This window comes from Bombyx mandarina, chromosome 25, assembly GCF_030267445.1.
Source record: "Bombyx mandarina strain Sakado chromosome 25, ASM3026744v2".
Lineage (NCBI taxonomy): Eukaryota > Metazoa > Arthropoda > Insecta > Lepidoptera > Bombycidae > Bombyx > Bombyx mandarina.
Genome location: NC_143231.1, coordinates 385,083 through 401,987, shown reverse-complemented (window position 1 = coordinate 401,987; position 16,905 = coordinate 385,083). Strand labels below are relative to the sequence as shown.

Sequence of the window (16,905 nt, the reverse complement as noted above, 5' to 3'; positions counted from 1 at the left end):
CCCGATGATAATTGATTAGTGGCCCTCAAGAACATTACCAATGCCAGGGGCGTTCTACAGATTTTTTATTTTATTTTTTATAACTTAAATGGGTGGACGAGCTCACACCCCACCTGGTGTTAAGCGGTTGCTGGAGCCCGTAGACATCTACAACGTAAATGCGCCACCCACCTTGAGATATTAGTTCTAGGATCTCAGTATAGTTACAAAGCCTGCCCCACCCTTCAAGCCGAAACGCATTACTGCTTCACGGCAGAAATAGGCAGGGCGGTGGTACCTACCCGTGCGGACTCACAAGGGTCCTACCACCAGTAAACATGTAATTATTAGCTAATTAACCTAATTTCGTGACAATACATCGGTCTACGCGTCGGGCACTGTTGGTTGATACCAATCCTAGCGACGAGAGCCTTGTGAAGGTAGAAAATGATAAATTGATAAAATATTTAGACCTGGCCTGCGGGGCTAGCGCTATGTGGCGATTCTGATAGTGTCCGCGCACGGTTTGATAAAGAAGAGCTTCGACCAGCACCTACAGCTACTTTCAGACTACGCTATAATATAATAGCATATAGTACATAGCTCATAGCACAACAATATCGCGCACCATACATTGTTATGAACACGTTCACACTTTTTATTTATTTTTTTATTGCTTAGATGGGTGGACGAGCTCACAGCCCAACTGGGGTTAAGCGGTTGCTGGAGCCCCTAGACATCTACAACGTAAATGCGCCAACCACTTTGAGACATAAGTTCTAAGGTCTCAGTATGGTTACAACGGCTGCCCCACCCGTCAAACCGAAACGCATTACTGCTTCACGGCAGAAATAGGCAGGGCGGTGGTGCCCACCCGCGCGGACTCACTACCAACAGTAAAACTCTACTGTACTATATATTATTGGCTAAGTATACGCTGCTATACTATATGCCACTATAGTATAGCTTAGTCTAAAAGCAGATTTAAGAAGTTTTCGCACTCCAGTTCGGTTTAGTACAAAATGCGACAACTCACCAGCGGAAATTTAAATCGATTACTATTTATTATGGTGATTTGTTATTTTGTATTTGTTAGTTATTCCAAAACCCTCGGTAAACAATGATAGCAAATAACCCGCGCCGAAATCTATTCTCTGTTGGATTAACATTTCCCTTATATCTGTTATTAACTATGGGTTATTTCAAAAACTTTCTGAATAATTGTCCGATTCCCTATCGCGTGGAGCATCCATGCTATTCTATATGAATGTAACATTAATAGCACACGTTATGTTTTGTGTGTTCAAAGCGATGCACCCATTCAACTCCGATAAACTTTTAACGCACTTGCATTTGAGTCTTTGTACTGAAAACAGCACGCAAAATTTATTAATTAATTTAATGTCAGGTAAGTATATGTATTATTATGGAAAAACATTTAATTTTGAAATATTCCACTTGGATAGCGTTAAAATAAATTACAAAGCTAACATTATTAGCACTATATTAATTATTTACGCAGTGTATTAATAGAATTACTGCCATCTGTGCCTAAATACAAGTTCATTAACTCGTTATGAAGTAATATAGAAAGAAATATGTCGGTTTCTGTTGCCGCCTAATATTACTATCCAAATTTCGTCCAAGCATTGTTTTAAATAAATACAATATTTAAACATTTTCTTCGATGTTCGCGAGCTGTAGAGTAATTGTATGATTAAGAATCGTGTGCTTATTACTTTCTTTTGTTGAAACGTTTAGAATAATTGACAGTGTTCCGTGGTGACGGAGTACGAAGTTGTCATTCGTCGACATTATAATATTGCGCTAACTACCGTCTACTCGTAATACCGAACCTTAAAACCGCACGCACAGTGAGCAGTTCCGAATACTTAAAACCGTTTTGTACTGTTGTAAATAATGAAATAATAATACGATAATAAACATTAAATTAAACAGTAAATGCAGCTTTAATTACAAAGTTGCAGCACGAAAGGTGGCTAGACAAGGCCCATCCATCTGAGCTTGGGTATTTTCCATGCACTAATCATAACCACAAGTACCACACGTGGAATCAACTAGTTCTCTATAGCAAATAATTTTATGAAATACTAGCTGACCCGGCAGACTTCGTAGAGCCTTAATCTATAAATAAAATACCTAAACTTTTGTATAAAATAAACTTAAAACAAACAAAAGGAATCCGTCCGACGGGGGACACATCAAAGGAAAAACAAAATTGTTTGTTTTATTTAATTCCGAGCATTTTCATATTTATCTACCTTTTAAACCTTCTCTGGACTTCCACAAATAATTCAAGACCAAAATTAGCCAAATCGGTCGAGCCGTTCTCGAGTTTTAACGAGACTAACGAACAGCAATTCATTTTTATATATAGACATTGTTGAATTTTGTTAAAATTTGCACAGTTGGCCAGAGAATATTGAAAAACTGTGTGCTTCTTACGATTTTTTTTTTTTTACGTTTTCGATAATGTATAAGTTAGCTGAAATTTGTATGGAGTTGGAACGTTTTCCTACGTTTGCGCTGGCGGTGCTGTTCCAACTGCATACATTATCGAGAACGTAAAAAAACTCGCGCTAAGCACCCTGGAGACTTGTGTATTCGGTTGTTGTTAATGTCTACAATGTCTTTTATAAATCTATCCGAAATATTTTGTCTTTCAACGGTCGTCTGGTGTAGTGGTAAGTGACATGGTCACTACACGAGGGGGTCGCGGGTTCGAATCCCGCCAAGGAAAGGTATTTGTATGATAAATTAATATGAAATGTCTTTTCCAGGGTTATGGATGTATATTAACACTCTCACCGCCATACGGTCCGCCGGCGGGTCATATATATTCGAGTTAGACACGCCACCAATATGTTGCAGTAAACGAGATTAGCAGGCCGTACGGGTCGCCGGCGCACCGTATGTTTCGCGCCAAAATATAACAAAATTTCACCACGGCCTGCACGGCTAGGTATAGTTGCGACCGCCGGCGGACCGCACGGCCTGCCGCACCGACAAATTCTATATATAGGTGGCGGTGAGAGTGTTAAATATATGTATGTGTATAATAAAAATCTTACATTTATTTCCGTTATCTGGTACCTGTAACACAAGTTCTTTACGAACTTATCACGGGACCAGTTAACGTGGCGTGATTGTTAGTAAATATTTATTTATTATTTATTTTACTCTTATCTTTCACACTGAGACGCAATCCGTTCTAGAATAACTTAGTCATCCGTGACCATGAAACTTGTAATGCATTCGAACCGTCGGAAAAGTAAAAAAGAAAATAATGGACGTAATATTAAACAGTAAGATGAATTTTATTCGTTTATAAATTATCAACGCGACTCGTATGAACGTCGAAAAATATAACAATTACGAAACTAAAATTCTTAATTACAAATTAAATTAAAACTCCTTGGACTTATCAAGAAATTAGAAACATCATTTGAATTAGTTAATTAGAAAATAAATGGAGCACGACATTTCAATTCTTAAACATTTCAGTGACATTGCTATAAATATATATATCGACACTTGAAAGGCAAAAGTGACTAAGCGACAATAACTGATTTGTACATAAATGATAGGCAATAACCATATTCGATGCGCAAAAAAAATATATTTCTAGGTCTATTAAAATCATTTCAATCCTACAGCTACTAGCTAGCTAGATTCTACTACAGGTGGATTTGTTAAAATAAATTTTGTTTCCAGGTATTTTAACTTTAAATTAGTCTACTGTAAAGTTCACGCATTGTCGCTTAGTCACGTTTGCCTTTCAAGCGTCGATATATATGCATACATATATAAATCGTGGTATTTACGTTACCGGTTATGATAAAACTGGGTCTGGTGATGCTGTTCCTAATACCTGGAACAGAACAGAATGTAATCAGTATAGCTCAGGGGAAGATACGGGGACGCGTCAGAGATGGTTACGTGACGTATGGCGGTATACCTTATGGATCTCTGATGCCTAAGGGGATATTTAAGGTGAGGTCTTAAATACCATTTTAGTACTACGGACTTATACAAACTGTATTCATTTTTGAATTCATAAAATTTATTTTGTGGGCCTTACAGCTTGGGTACCACTGCAAAATGACTCATACCATAACTAAAAATTTTGGGGGTTGAGGGAATTTATTCTTTGTGCACTGATTCGAAATTATTTGATACATTTACATCGGTGATGTCGGTTAAGGTTTTTTTTTTGTATTAAAACGGAGGCTTGTCACATTTGTCACATAGATGACACATTGTATCAGTGAAACCATGTGACGTGTTGACTACTCGACAGTGGACATACTGGTGGTAGGTCCTCTTGTGAGTCCGTGCGGGTAGGTGCCACCACCCTAGTGTGGGGCAGCCGTTGTAACTATACTGAGACCTTAGAACTTATATCTCAAGGTTTGTGGCGCATTTACATCGTACATGTCTATGGGCTCCAGTAACCACTTAACACCAGGGGCTGTGAGCTCGTCCACCCATCTAAGCAATAAAAAAAAACATCAGTACGAGTTGAGGAAAATGTGTTAATCCTAGTCACAAGCTCGATCATATTTTGACAACTATTATAGCAAGCCGGCATAGCTCCCGTTTGGCCTAACATACGAGAGTTCCACGAATCTCGCTGTTCAACAACCTCCGCCGCCGAGGAGTGTCTGCAGCTCGACGTCAACGTGCCCACGTCGGCTGCTCCAACGTGGCCTGTACTAGCCTGGGTCACAGGTTCAGATGGAAGTTATCACTCTGGACAACTGGTCAAGAAGGGAATTATTGTAGTCATTGTGCGTCACAGGTACGTGTATGTATGAGATCATGTACAGAAGACGTCACTTTCAGAAAACATCTATAGTTTTACTTATTTTATAAAGTAAACGTCAGCACTAGCTCATCAGGGTCTGGTACCACGTCTGGTCAAGCGGTTACCGGAGTCCATAAGGCTACAACATGCTCGATATGGTCTATCTTTGAGATGCGAGGGCGGAGTATAATTTACGTAGGAGGAGTGGGCCGGAAGATCGCCTACATTAAGTGGTAATTAAGTAACTTAAAAGTGTGTGTTAAAATAGCACCTTGAGGGTTTTTGGGATCTAAGTTTCTCGCACACAAGGCTACGGAAACGTAAGTCACCAGTACTTACAGGTTATGGCCTGAGGTAACGGAACGCGAGTGCCCTGCTCAGATATAGCGCTAGCGTTACTCACGCGCATTACAAACATTGTACTGTAGAAACTGAGACCTTAGAACTTATATCTCAAGTTAGGTGGCGGCACTTACGTTGTAGATGTTTATGGGCTCCGGTAACCAATTAACACAGGTTGGCCGTGAGCTCGTCCATCCACCAAAGCAATAAAAATAAAAATAAAAACACCCGATCACTACCTATTAAAAATTAAGCTGGAGGTACGACCTTTCTATAAAAAAATGCTAATGAAAATTAACAAAAAATGTAAACTACCAATTTTATATTTATAATATAAATCAGTCAAGTGCTAAAACTTAAATAAATGCACCCTTACTAATTCATTACAATTTTAAATGGGGAGAAAGTAGCACTTTCTCGCCATTAGGGAGCGAAACCGACCGTTCGCTCCTGGCGTGATAAATAATGACCTTTTCAGGTACAAAATCCTTTTTCTCCTTACTTGTGCTAGAAGTTCTTGTTCCTTGCCAAAGTTCATGATTCTAGGTCAACAGGAAGTTGCGTATTGGTTTTGATGAGTGACGAATTTTGGCTGTATGTTTTGATTACGTTTATCAGGTAGTCGTCGTGGCCTAACGGATAAGACGTCCGGTGCATTCGTGTTGAGCGATGCACCGGTGTTCGAATCCCGCAGGCGGGTACCAATTTTTCAAATGAAATACGTACTCAACAAATGTTCACGATTGACTTCCACGGTGAAGGAATAACATCGTGTAATAAAAATGAAACCCGCAAAATTATAATTTGCGTAATTACTGGTGGTAGGACCTCTTGTGAGTCCGCGCGGGTGGGTACCACCACCCTGCCTATTTCTGCCGTGAAGCAGTAATGCGTTTCGGTTTGAAGGGTGGGGCAGCCGTCGTTACTATACTTGAGACCTTAGAACTTGTATCTCAAGGTGGGTGGCGCATTTACGTTGTGGATGTCTATGGGCTCCAGTAACCACTTAACATCAGGTGGGCTGTGAGCTCGTCCACCCATCTAAGCAATAAAAAAAAAAAAAAAAAAAAAAAAAAAAAATCTAGAAGGTTAAATTTTTTTATGATTATTTCCGCCAGAAAATTTAATGTTTAATTCCTCTTCTGGTTCCTGAGAAACAAGCCGGAAGATAGTGCGTCACGGTAAAATGGCCGTTGATACCTTTGAAAATGTCATTTTTTAGGTTAGGCGCCCCTGGATTCTTATGCTACGAAAGAGATATACCAGGAAATGCAGGCGCAAAAGACGTTATAGCAGCATTACGCTGGGTCAGAGACAACATAATTGCTTTCAAAGGAAACCCGGCAAGAGTTGTCGTCGCGGGCCAGGGTTTTGGAGCTGCCATGGTGGAAGCATTAACACTTACCCCAATGGCTGATGGACTGTTCCACGGTGTTATATTGCAAAGCGGCAGCATATTAGCTCCGTGGGCTTTCAACTATGATGCCAAAGACAGGGCCAAAGTTATTGGAGAGCGTTTGGACAAAAAACGAGATTTAGTCGATGTTTTTTTAAATGCCACAATGGAAGAATTATTTATTAAATCAAGTGAATCGAACACGCCATATTTCTCTTTTGGTCTTTGTCTGGAAGAACCACTGAAGAATGAGGAGCGGTTTTTCTTGGAGACGCCTTACGATTTGTTCGTGACAAAGAAGTCTAAATCTGTTCCAATGATAATCGGCTACAATAGCGATGAAGCGTATATATTCGCATCACTACTAAAGGAGTTTAAGGTTATGAATAAATTAACTAAAGATATTAGCTTTCTACTGCCATACGAGTTGCAATTTTTAAATAGTAGAGAAATGAATCAAGTTTCTCGACAAATCGAAGATATTTACTTCAGAAGAAATCGTACAATGACTGCTCTGCTGGCTTACCACAGGTAAAATTTCCACATATATCTTTGAAATACTTTCATTTAGCGTGTTATGTAAAAACAAAAATAACCATATTACAAGATACAGTATAAACATTAAAAGTTATCCTTAATAACTAATGCGATAAGAAGTGATGAAAAACATTATATTTATGTGTTTTAGGGACGTATACTTTTTAAGCCATGTTTATCGAAGTGCCAGTTATCACGCCGCGGTGTCATCCCTTGTCTACTTCTACACGTTTTCACACCTTGGGGAAGTCGGCGTTCAAAAAGAACCTGGAATCCAGAAAAGCGGAGCCTCTCATTCAGATGAACTTGCTTATCTATTTTCTGGGCGAAACCTGGATAAAGAAGACGGCCTTGTCCAAGACCTTTTGGTACAATTTTGGGTCAACTTCGTGATATATTTGTGAGTTTGCATTAAAATGAGATTTCTATATCTTTTACGATGGTCGAACTTGCTAGAGTGAGAGGGTGACAAAAGATTTACTTAGTTGACGGACATTAATAATAATATAAAGGGCAACCTAAATTATCTCTTTTGTTAAGCATTAAAAATAGTGTATATTTTATTAATGAGTAATTTTTTTAAATTTATTTACAGAAATCCAACTCACCGACAACCACTTGACTGGGATCCAATGAATTACGAAAACCCTCGCCTACTCGATATCGGCGTTGAACCTAAGATGATCGACTACCCTCACGAGAAGACTTCAAAATTTTGGGAAGAAATTTATGACAAGTATTATTATTCTAGAAATAGACTTCCAAGGAATTGAGACAGGGATATCTCTATGAAACTGAATTGACGGACTGATATTTTATATTTCAATTAATCAACATGTGTTTTTATTAACAAAGACGAAATAATAAAGTGACTTAAGATCATTTATATTCCGTTTTATTGAGCTTTTGTTTAACCGGAGTTGAAAAATTGGATCTTATTCAAACGAGATGTTTAAAAAGCCTTCAGTAATGGGTTTGATCGTGAGCGCAAATCGCACTAACTTAGGATTTAAATTTTAAATTATCTCTGCTCTGCCAATTACTTTAATGAATATGCACACACATGTTAATTAGGTATATTATTAGATAACGCAGGATACCCGGCACTACGTTACTGCGCTGGTCTAGCCTTGATTATCAGTAGACGTCAGAACTGTAGAAGCACAGTGTTTCGTAAAAATAATTCTCAAATACATACATAATAGTTAAGTAATCTTTAAATACACACATACTTGAATTACATGTACACCGCACAACGAGTATATTATAAAAAAGCAAGGCGTGACTGCGTCAGTACTATTTCTGATTCTACAATGTTCTACACTGTCAGTTCAATTACCCTGATTTTAATTGGTGCGTAAGTGCTTTTTGATTACCTTTTTTATTTAATAATTTGCTACCTTTAAGCCTAGATAGTTCCACTATAGAAGAGAGCTAGCTTCCTTTCTTATTCCCTGACATCAAATCTCAGAAATATTATGATGATTGAATATAGTTTCGGCGGAAAAAAGCGACGTTCAATTGTTTTTTCTGTGCCTATTTATAGCCGACTTCTCAATCAATCAACCAATCATTGTGCAAGTATCTAACGTAAGCCAGTTTAATTAGAATTAGTTTTTGTGTTATTGTAGTTTTGTTCCACATTTCGAACTATGGAGTCGATTCTGTTTTGTGTACTCTACCTACATTTATTATACACTATTTAACATTTGCGCTAGTTTTAAATTGGAAATGGACATGTATTGAAGTTTTGTTGTATTGTTTTCCGTCTCCTGTGTATCTTTTCGTTCTAGCGTGTGAGAAAAGAGTGTCTTTAAAATATGAGAGAGTGCGCATGCTTTCTATTCGTGGTATAGACAAGCAAAAAAGTATATAATTTTAATTAATCATAGCCATCAACTTTTTTTACAGCAAACCTATTACGAACATGTCGTCTTTTCGCATTAAAAGTGTACAATTTCCAAAAATATTCGAATTTGAGTTAATATGCGGAATCATTTGGTAACACCAGTATTTTTCTCATAAATACTGTCAAAAGAGCGTTTTTTTTAGATTACCTATGTTTTTGCTTACTATTAACTAAATTAATACATAATTTTATCTTACTTTAAAAGACAGATAATGTAACTGGTAAAAAATAAAAAGTTAATGTTGCAAAGATGATTAATATAAACAATTTCACATGTTTCAGACCTTTAAAACACTCTCCTATAAAATTAGCAAGTTTTGAGATTATACAGTTTTAATGCGAGAAGGCGATGTATTACTATGTACGAAATATATTTTATTTGTTAAATTTTCCCCTTGTTATCGAATGGGTGAAGGTCGATCTACCTTGAGATGTTAGACTAATACGTTGACGTATTGTTAATGAGTTTCAAACAATGTAATGCGTTGTCTGAATTCAACAGTAATAAAATCGATTCGTGCGCTAGTTGCAATAACATCGTTATATTGTAAACTGGTTTTGTTCGGTACCGCCGTGCAGTCTGTTTTATTAAACACATCACTCCCAGACGACTCAACACGAGCAATATTTAAATTGATCGCAAGCTTTCGGAGTGGGTTGCTTGCTATGCTAACTATGAACCACACTATCTATTGCAGCGGTAGGGGAACCGGGGTAAAATGAAATTTTGGGGGGTAAAAATGAAACTTTTGTGATACTTTACTTATATTTAATAGTATATTTTTTAGTATGGATTCCGGCTATGGAATGAGCTCCCCTCCACGGTGTTTCCCGAGCGCTATGACATGTCCTTCTTCAAACGAGGCTTGTGGAGAGTATTAAGCGGTAAGCAGCGGCTTGGTTCTGCCCCTGGCATTGCTGAAGTCCATGGGCGACGGTAACCACTAACCATCAGGTGGGCCGTATGCTCATCTGCCTACTAGGGCAATAAAAAAAAAAAATTGAAATAAAATAAAAAAATAGTATAGATACTTTTTAGTATATTTTATATTGAAGTGAAACTTACAGCGTTATATATTACTAGCATTACTAGCACTACTAAACGCCTAAAGCGTTATGTATAACTAGGTATTACATTAATAAATTGAATAAATTATGTTTTTTTTTTCAAAATTATCATGGGGACTATAATATATTATGAAAGATGCTAAAAAGAAGCGATTTCTTTTTTTTTGTTCTTCCCCATGGGGTAATATCAACTTACACAAAAATATTTTGGGGTAATAATTAAAAAAGATCCCCGACCGCTGGTCTATTGGGTAGTCGATATGTGTTTATTGTTAATTCACTTAGAGAAGAACATACTTTATAAGTATTAATTAACAATGCATGAATTAAAAAAAAAATTTGGTTAAGAAGTTCTGAGACATAATAAATTATAGTTTTAAATTATTTTTGCTGTTCAACGCGAGGAAATAAAGAACTAAGTGAATCATGATTGTAGTATCCTATTATATAATATTCTAAGGTAATAATGGAAAGAACATAAAGGGGAATGCCCATTTTAGGCCTAAAGCGGACAATAGATTATAGAAAAAAATACTTAGTGCATTAATTTTGTCATAAATAAATATGCATTTACTTTCTTGCAAATAAGCGCCACTACAGTTTACAATAAGTAGTTTAAAAAAAGTAACTCTATTGAAAAACAAGGATTTTTATTTTTGCGGGAAAAATATTGCCAGCTTCAAAACCTTTTACGTATGAAGTAAATATTTTGAGTATATAAATAAAACATAAATAAATCATTTCAGTATTATCATTAATCAATCGATTTTAATGGATTTTATGCACATAAAATAACATCGAAGACATACCCAGTGGTCTTTAACTTGTAACTATACTTGAGACCTTAGAACTTATATCTCAAGGTGGGTGGCGCATTTACGTTGTAGATGTATGTGGGCTCGAGTAACCACTTAGCAACACCAGGGTGGCTGTGAGCTCGCCCACCCATCTAAGCAATAAAAAAAACTTTACTAGTATTGTTATTTAAATATGTACAACTAAAACAAAAACATAAAAAATAATGTGTACTCGTAAAAAAAAGATTAAGATATAAATCAATTATCGGTTATTTAAAAAAAAATCGATCTATGAATTTCATGTAATTATTTTTCTTTATACTGACAACACTGAACTTAATCTGACTGACTGACACTTCGCTTGCTGCTTGTGGTGTTGTGCTTGCGTACAAAATGGATGTGTTTTGATTTTTTCTTCGATTTATTTTACTTTTACCAATAACGTTTCACACTACGACTAAAAAACATTGTGTGAATTGTGGTTTTACCCTGACCGTGATTTAAAAACGTGTATATGCTCTCTTTTGCTATTTTTAGATGATACTAATTGTGTATGAAGATGAAGAAAATATAGATATTTAAAGAATGAAGTGTGTTTTTATACCCTATTGGATAAAAATACATTAGGAACATCTCAAACATTAAGAAAAGAAAAGTTCTTGAAGTATCTCACAATCCGACACTTATTTATATAGAAAATTAACCTCAAAACGAGTTTTTATTTTTATTATATTTTTTATAATAGTGGCGTCAATTTCAATATATTTTTTAGATATCCAATACATTTAAGAATTTGAATCAGTACATTTTTATAGTAATATTTGATGTCCATCTTGGGCCTAGCACACTATGGAGAGTGGGCATTCCCCTTTAAATAGAGTGGTTTTAAGGTCCATCGAAGCCGCATCTTAGAATTTCAATGTTTGTATTATTATTGCTTATCTTAGGTTCAGCGATATATGCAGAGTCCTTCAGTAAAAAATGTGATGTGCTCGTGAAGTTAGACTCGGGACCTGTGTGCGGGAGAGAGGAGAGCGCAAACAAAAATACAAAATACTTCAGTTTCCAGGGCATTCCGTATGCGAAGCCACCCGTAGGCGCCAGAAGATTTTCTGTTAGTTTCACGTATTACATTACATGTATATTTATTGATGTAGATAAGCAGCCAAACCCACGGTCCCTCTGTTTAAGTTTTTATTGACCGGACTTCTAATCTTGGTACATAAAGTCGACCGGGCGATGGCTACATCCTTCTTTCGCAACGCGTCGAGCTGAGAATTGATTAGTTTGATCTTGAGTATTTCTGATGGTAAACAGTCGACGTCGCCCAAAACACGTCATTTCCGATTCTCGCGATCCACTAACAGTGCTTTTAGGTACCCCAAGCACCGGTCATCGTTCTCGTCGAACCCGTCGCTTGCGACGATAGTCTCGACGAGCAATTCAACCCATAGACACAGCGCACTTAATTTCTCGCCGGATCTTGTCAATGGGTCGCGTTTCCGATCCGTCAGTAGATTCTGCGTAGCACTGCTTTTGCTGTTAGCAACGTCCTTAGGTTAGAGCCCCGTGAGCGCACATACTCGCTCGGTGACTCTGGCATAGCCTTCTAATGCTACCAGCTTAGGTAGGAAAAGAAAGAAAGAAAAAAGTATTTCTATCTCGAAACATTTATATGTGGCAGTTTCAAAAGAGACATTATATTGGAGTAGTTGGTGTACTTGGTGATTTTACAGTGTTTTATTTCAGGAACTGGAGCCACTTGAGCCATGGTCTGAACCGTTCTATGCTTACGAAGAAGGGCCGGCCTGTCCGTCGAGAGATACTATTTACGGCAGTATTACCGTCAAACGCAAAGGAATGAGTGAAAACTGTATTTATGCTAATATGTTTGTACCGGCGTCTGCGACTCTGAACAGCGATGAACTTTGCGAAGACAATTCCCTGCCCATATTGGTGAATATCCACGGTGGTGGGTTCCAAACTGGATCTGGCAATAGAGATTTGCATGGACCGGAATTGTTGATGTTAAAAGATGTCATTGTAGTAAATTTTAATTACAGGTGAATTAAAATTCATTAAACTTTGTAATAAAATGAATTAATGTCGTTTTACACAGTGCCTAATGAGTAATATTTGTATATTAGATTGGCCATTTTCGGATACCTGTCTCTAGCTTCTCATAAGATTCCTGGTAATAATGGACTGCGAGACATGGTGACGCTGCTAAAGTGGGTGCAGAGAAATGCAAAAGTATTCGGGGGAGACCCTAAGCGAGTGACAATACTTGGAGAAAGTGCTGGAGCAGCATCAGTACATCTTCTCATGTTGTCTCGGGCCTCCAAAGGACTATTCAACAAGTAAGTATTTCTCTTTCTTTCCTGTTACTGTCAAAGTTTTTGTAGGCAGTGGCTTAGCTCGGCCCCTGGCATTGCTTGAGCTAATAGTAACCACATAAGGTTATATATGGCTTGTTGAATGCTTGGGTTTCTTGAATAAAATTTCCAAAATCGATCTGGTGCTTGTATTTTCTTTATACAGTTTTTTTCTCAATTTTTACGTTGCGAACAAGTTAGCTTGGCACGGCGATTTTTGTAGTGTGTATGGTGTAGGCAAACATAAATAAAAATTTCAATATTGCTCCTTAACATTTCGTAGGCGTTAAAGTATTTAAATTTCTCAAGTTACAAAAGTGTATATCTACCATAATATGTTCTATAAAAGATTGATATCATGTACCGGAAACTCAATTAATAAGCTTACACATATTAAATAAATAAATTGTTTTTGTGTTTCAGAGCTATTATAATGAGCGGTACCGCTATACCAAACTTCTATAGCTCTTCCCCAATATATGCTAAATATATCTCCGACATGTTTCTCGGAGAACTAGGTTTAAACTCTACCGAGTTAACGTCTGATGAAATTCATCAGACGTTAACTGAATTACCGTTAGATGATATTATGAGAGCCAATGACGTTGTGCAATACAGAGCGGGTTTAACTTCGTTCGTTCCGGTTGTAGAGAAAGAGGGTCATGATTATACCAGGATCATTGACGATGATCCGATTACTTTAATAAGTCAAGGTGTGGGCAAGGACATTCCCTTACTAATGGGTTTCAATAAGGATGAAGGTGAATATTTCAAATGGATAATCACTATTTACAATATTGTGGACCGTTATAAAAGTAATCCGGCAGTTATTTTATCGCCAAGACTGGCGTACGAGTTGCCCCCACAAGAAGCTTCAGCCAAAGGAATATTCGTGGGGAAAAGATATTTTGACGGTGAGCCCACAGTGGATGGATTCGTAAAAAGCGTGACGGATATATACTTTCAATATCCTATGATCAAACTGGCACAATGGAGAATATTTTTGAATTCGGCGCCGACATATTTTTACGAGTTTTCGTATGAAAGCGACTTCAGCATTACAAAGAGAGCCAACTGGTTAAGCTACAAAGGAACTGCTCATGTCGAGGATCTGACGTACGTGTTCCATACTACCACGTTTCTCGGAAGTCAAGTGTCAGTGCCTCCTAAAACCAGAGATGACCAAATGAGGGATTGGATGTCTACTTTATTCAGTAACTACGTAAGATGCAAGTTAGTATTGACCTTCCTGCCACTGTATTGGACTATCCTCTTGTTGACTCTGATGTGATTTTTGATTTCAGTAATCCTACATGCAATAAGCGTGATGATCCTCGGTGGCCTCCCATTAACGAAGAACAGTTGATGTTTCAAGTTATCAAGGAGCCCAACGTTTATAACATGTCTTCATTACCAAAGCAGTTGAAGGACATGGTGGAATTCCATGACGGTGTAGACGATCAAGTCAGGTGACCTATTTATTTTTCCAAAATATTTATAACGTCTGATCTGTAAATAATTAGTCCATACCAAGTTAATTATAAAATAATTATTCTCATTATATTTTATCAACAAATCGTTTCAGAATGCAGTCAGAAATCCTTAAGGAGCAAAAAAAGAAACTTAGTATGAACGAGTAACTGTCTGAAACATAGTAATAATACTCTGTCAAGAAAGTACCAGGAAAATATCAATAAAGCATGAAATATTAGTCATCCATCCAAATTTATTTTATCACCATTAAAATATGCTCCTTTAGAAACCATACACCTCAATTAATAATTCAATCATCTAAACATTTTTGAAACACATACGGAATTGTGTTCAGTTCTCGCCGTGGATTCCTATTTGTATTCTACCGAATGAAAACGGGTGCCACGAAGTGGTAATTTGAGTTTAGGAAGAAGAAAAAAGAGAAATAGTCTGACCCAATATCTAGTCAATTCGGTGATTGCTTGTTGGCATTTGTTGAGTTTTTGGTCAAAAATTCGTTCACGATGAGAGCCTTGTGCGAAGGCGTATTATCGTGGAGCAAAATCTAAGATTTTTGGAACGAAGTTCCTTATCGCGCGTTGTGAAAGGGGGCTAGACGGAAAAAATTCTTACGAAAAGTTGTCACGACACTTTTTAGATCCGTCATTCTGACCAATCAACGTGTAGGCGCTTATCGCGTGACATTGCTCGTATCCGATTGGTCCGCGTAATGAGTACAGTTTCTCGAGATAGCGTTTCAACAATAGTAATTTAGTTCATAGTATTGTTTTTTTCTTCTTCATAATGCCGTAATTTATTATTATAACTTTAAAAAAAAATTACAATTCCTTCACTAATTAATCGAAAGGAACTTCGTTCCATCCGGGTGTCCCTTGACACCTCTGAAGTTTTCCCACAAATTTGGCCTTTTCGTCAAATTTTCTCTCTGAAATGACGCATAACAATCAAATAATATTTTCTATTTAGTGTAGAATCTCCCGACAACATCGCGATAGTCAAAGAAGAGTCAGCATAACTTTGACTTTTGGTCGAATTTGTTTTTTTTCGGTTTTGATTCATCTTCCATTATATCTCGGCCTTTTTTAACGCTTTTTGTGCCAAATAGTTGTGCCCATTTAAGGAGAACAAATAAAACCAAAAAAAGAGTTCGGAACCATTAACAAATCCACTCCAGATACTTTTTTGACTGAATGTACATTGAGTTTATATTAAGGTAATGGTAAAATATTTTAGTTTTATTTTTATTTTCGCTTACTTAGTTGTTTTAGTTTTAGAAGGTGAAACAAAAATGTGAATCGATATGAAATGTCGTACTGTCAATGAGTTACTTTTATCCCTGCTTATTCGCTAGTACCCTAAGGGGCTATTCCAGCTTCGCGCGAGTAGTGAGCTCAATCAAGGGCCTAACTTGAGAGAATATGCTAATACCAGTCATAACAAGGACAGTGCTTCTCCGAATCCACCATCGGATCGTAATCGCGATCCACTGAGATGGTCCGATGATCCGTACACGTGGGTACACGTAAAGCAACAGCTGGCCTTGGTGTTGAAACCCAACTTCGCGTTTTGAAGTCGTCGTGGCCTAATGGATAAGACGTCCGGTGCATTCGTGTTGAAGCGATGCATCGGTGTTCAAATCCCGCAGGCGGGTACCAATTTTTCTAATGAAATACGTACTCAACAAATGTTCACGATTGATTTCCACGGTGAAGGAATAACATCGTGTAATAAAAACGAAACCCGCAAAATTATAATTTGCGTAATTACTGGTGGTAGGACCTCTTGTGAGTCCGCGCGGGTAGGTACCACCACCCTGCCTATTTCTGCCGTGAAGCAGAATGCGTTTCGGTTTGAAGGGTGGGGCAGCCGTTGTAACTATAATTGAGACCTTAGAACTTATATCTCAAGGTGGGTGGCGCATTTACGTTGTAGATGTCTATGGGCTCCAGTAACCACTTAACACCAGGTGGGCTGTGAGCTCGTCCACTCATCTAAGCAATAAAAAAAAAAAAAAAAAAAATAGTGAAACTTTGTATTTCAGCGTAGGCAGCGGCGTGGCTCTGCCCCTGGCATTGCTAACGTCCATTAGCAACGGTAACCACTGACCATTATGCGGGCCGTGTATTCATTCATCTGGATGAAACGGCAATAGAAAAATAAAATAAAGCGTGTAAAAATTA

At 37.5% G+C, this 16,905-nt stretch overlaps 3 protein-coding genes across 7 annotated transcripts in view; 2 read left to right on the top strand and 1 right to left on the bottom strand.

Moving 5' to 3' along the window:
- The window catches only part of PKD (serine/threonine-protein kinase D3), a 130,171-nt gene that overhangs the window by 70,354 nt on the left and 42,912 nt on the right, over nt 1-16,905 (bottom strand). For 2 of the 4 annotated variants that reach the window (XM_089738405.1, XM_089738406.1), the window contains one exon: nt 3,830-3,871. The exons of the other annotated variants lie outside the window; for them this stretch is intronic. The gene's annotated coding sequence lies outside the window, so the exon portion shown is untranslated. The remainder of the gene's footprint in view (nt 1-3,829; nt 3,872-16,905) is intronic. 4 annotated transcript variants of the gene reach the window in all.
- LOC114243375 (carboxylesterase 5A-like) lies at nt 1,147-7,949 on the top strand. 2 transcript variants are annotated; one of them, XM_089738415.1, is made up of 6 exons: nt 1,147-1,382; nt 3,715-3,993; nt 4,581-4,801; nt 6,372-7,076; nt 7,234-7,482; nt 7,678-7,949. In XM_089738415.1, exons 2-6 carry the CDS (start codon nt 3,835-3,837, stop codon nt 7,853-7,855), a joined length of 1,512 nt encoding a protein of 503 aa, XP_089594541.1. In that variant the 5' UTR covers nt 1,147-1,382; nt 3,715-3,834; the 3' UTR covers nt 7,856-7,949. The 2 variants fall into 2 exon arrangements, with proteins under 2 accessions (XP_089594541.1, XP_089594540.1); XM_089738414.1 differs by having other exon boundaries at nt 1,147-1,387.
- cce-6 (carboxyl/cholinesterase 6) lies at nt 8,085-15,274 on the top strand. The gene is made up of 7 exons (XM_089738410.1): nt 8,085-8,435; nt 11,804-11,970; nt 12,606-12,919; nt 13,004-13,216; nt 13,655-14,464; nt 14,536-14,700; nt 14,817-15,274. The coding sequence occupies exons 1-7, from the start codon at nt 8,324-8,326 to the stop codon at nt 14,869-14,871; spliced, it is 1,836 nt and encodes a 611-aa protein (XP_089594536.1). The 5' UTR covers nt 8,085-8,323; the 3' UTR covers nt 14,872-15,274.